Raw genomic sequence first — 224 nt, 5'->3', positions numbered from 1 at the left:
CCCCCCACCCCCCCCCTCCAGCTGACTCTGAGGACCATCACCTAACTGGAGTGGGGGGGGTCGTGTCCCACCAGAACCCACAAGGAAGGGAGTGACGCAGAGCAGAGGTGGCAGCAGGTGTCCAGCACCCTCCCGAAGTGCCCCACCAGCACCCAGAGGTGAGGAGGGCAGGGACAAGGGTGGGGGGTGCCAGGGAGGGGGGACATCAGCCTGGATCCAGCCTG

At 67.4% G+C, this 224-nt stretch overlaps 1 protein-coding gene across 1 annotated transcript in view; it reads left to right on the top strand.

Annotated features, from left to right (window-relative positions):
- MYO1F (myosin IF) overlaps nt 1-158 on the top strand; it is a gene marked incomplete at its 3' end in the record, with an annotated part of 16,569 nt that extends 16,411 nt beyond the window's left edge. The window contains exon 25 of the mRNA XM_010170055.1: nt 69-158. Within this exon, the coding sequence (XP_010168357.1) occupies nt 69-158 (90 nt within the window). The remainder of the gene's footprint in view (nt 1-68) is intronic.
- Nucleotides 159-224: the final 66 nt, after the last annotated feature.

The sequence above is a fragment of the Antrostomus carolinensis genome, unplaced genomic scaffold, assembly GCF_000700745.2.
Source record: "Antrostomus carolinensis isolate BGI_N321 unplaced genomic scaffold, ASM70074v2 scaffold28546, whole genome shotgun sequence".
NCBI classification, from domain to species: domain Eukaryota; kingdom Metazoa; phylum Chordata; class Aves; order Caprimulgiformes; family Caprimulgidae; genus Antrostomus; species Antrostomus carolinensis.
The sequence above is the reverse complement of the archived record's forward strand: the minus strand, read 5'-3'. Positions and strand labels throughout refer to the sequence as shown.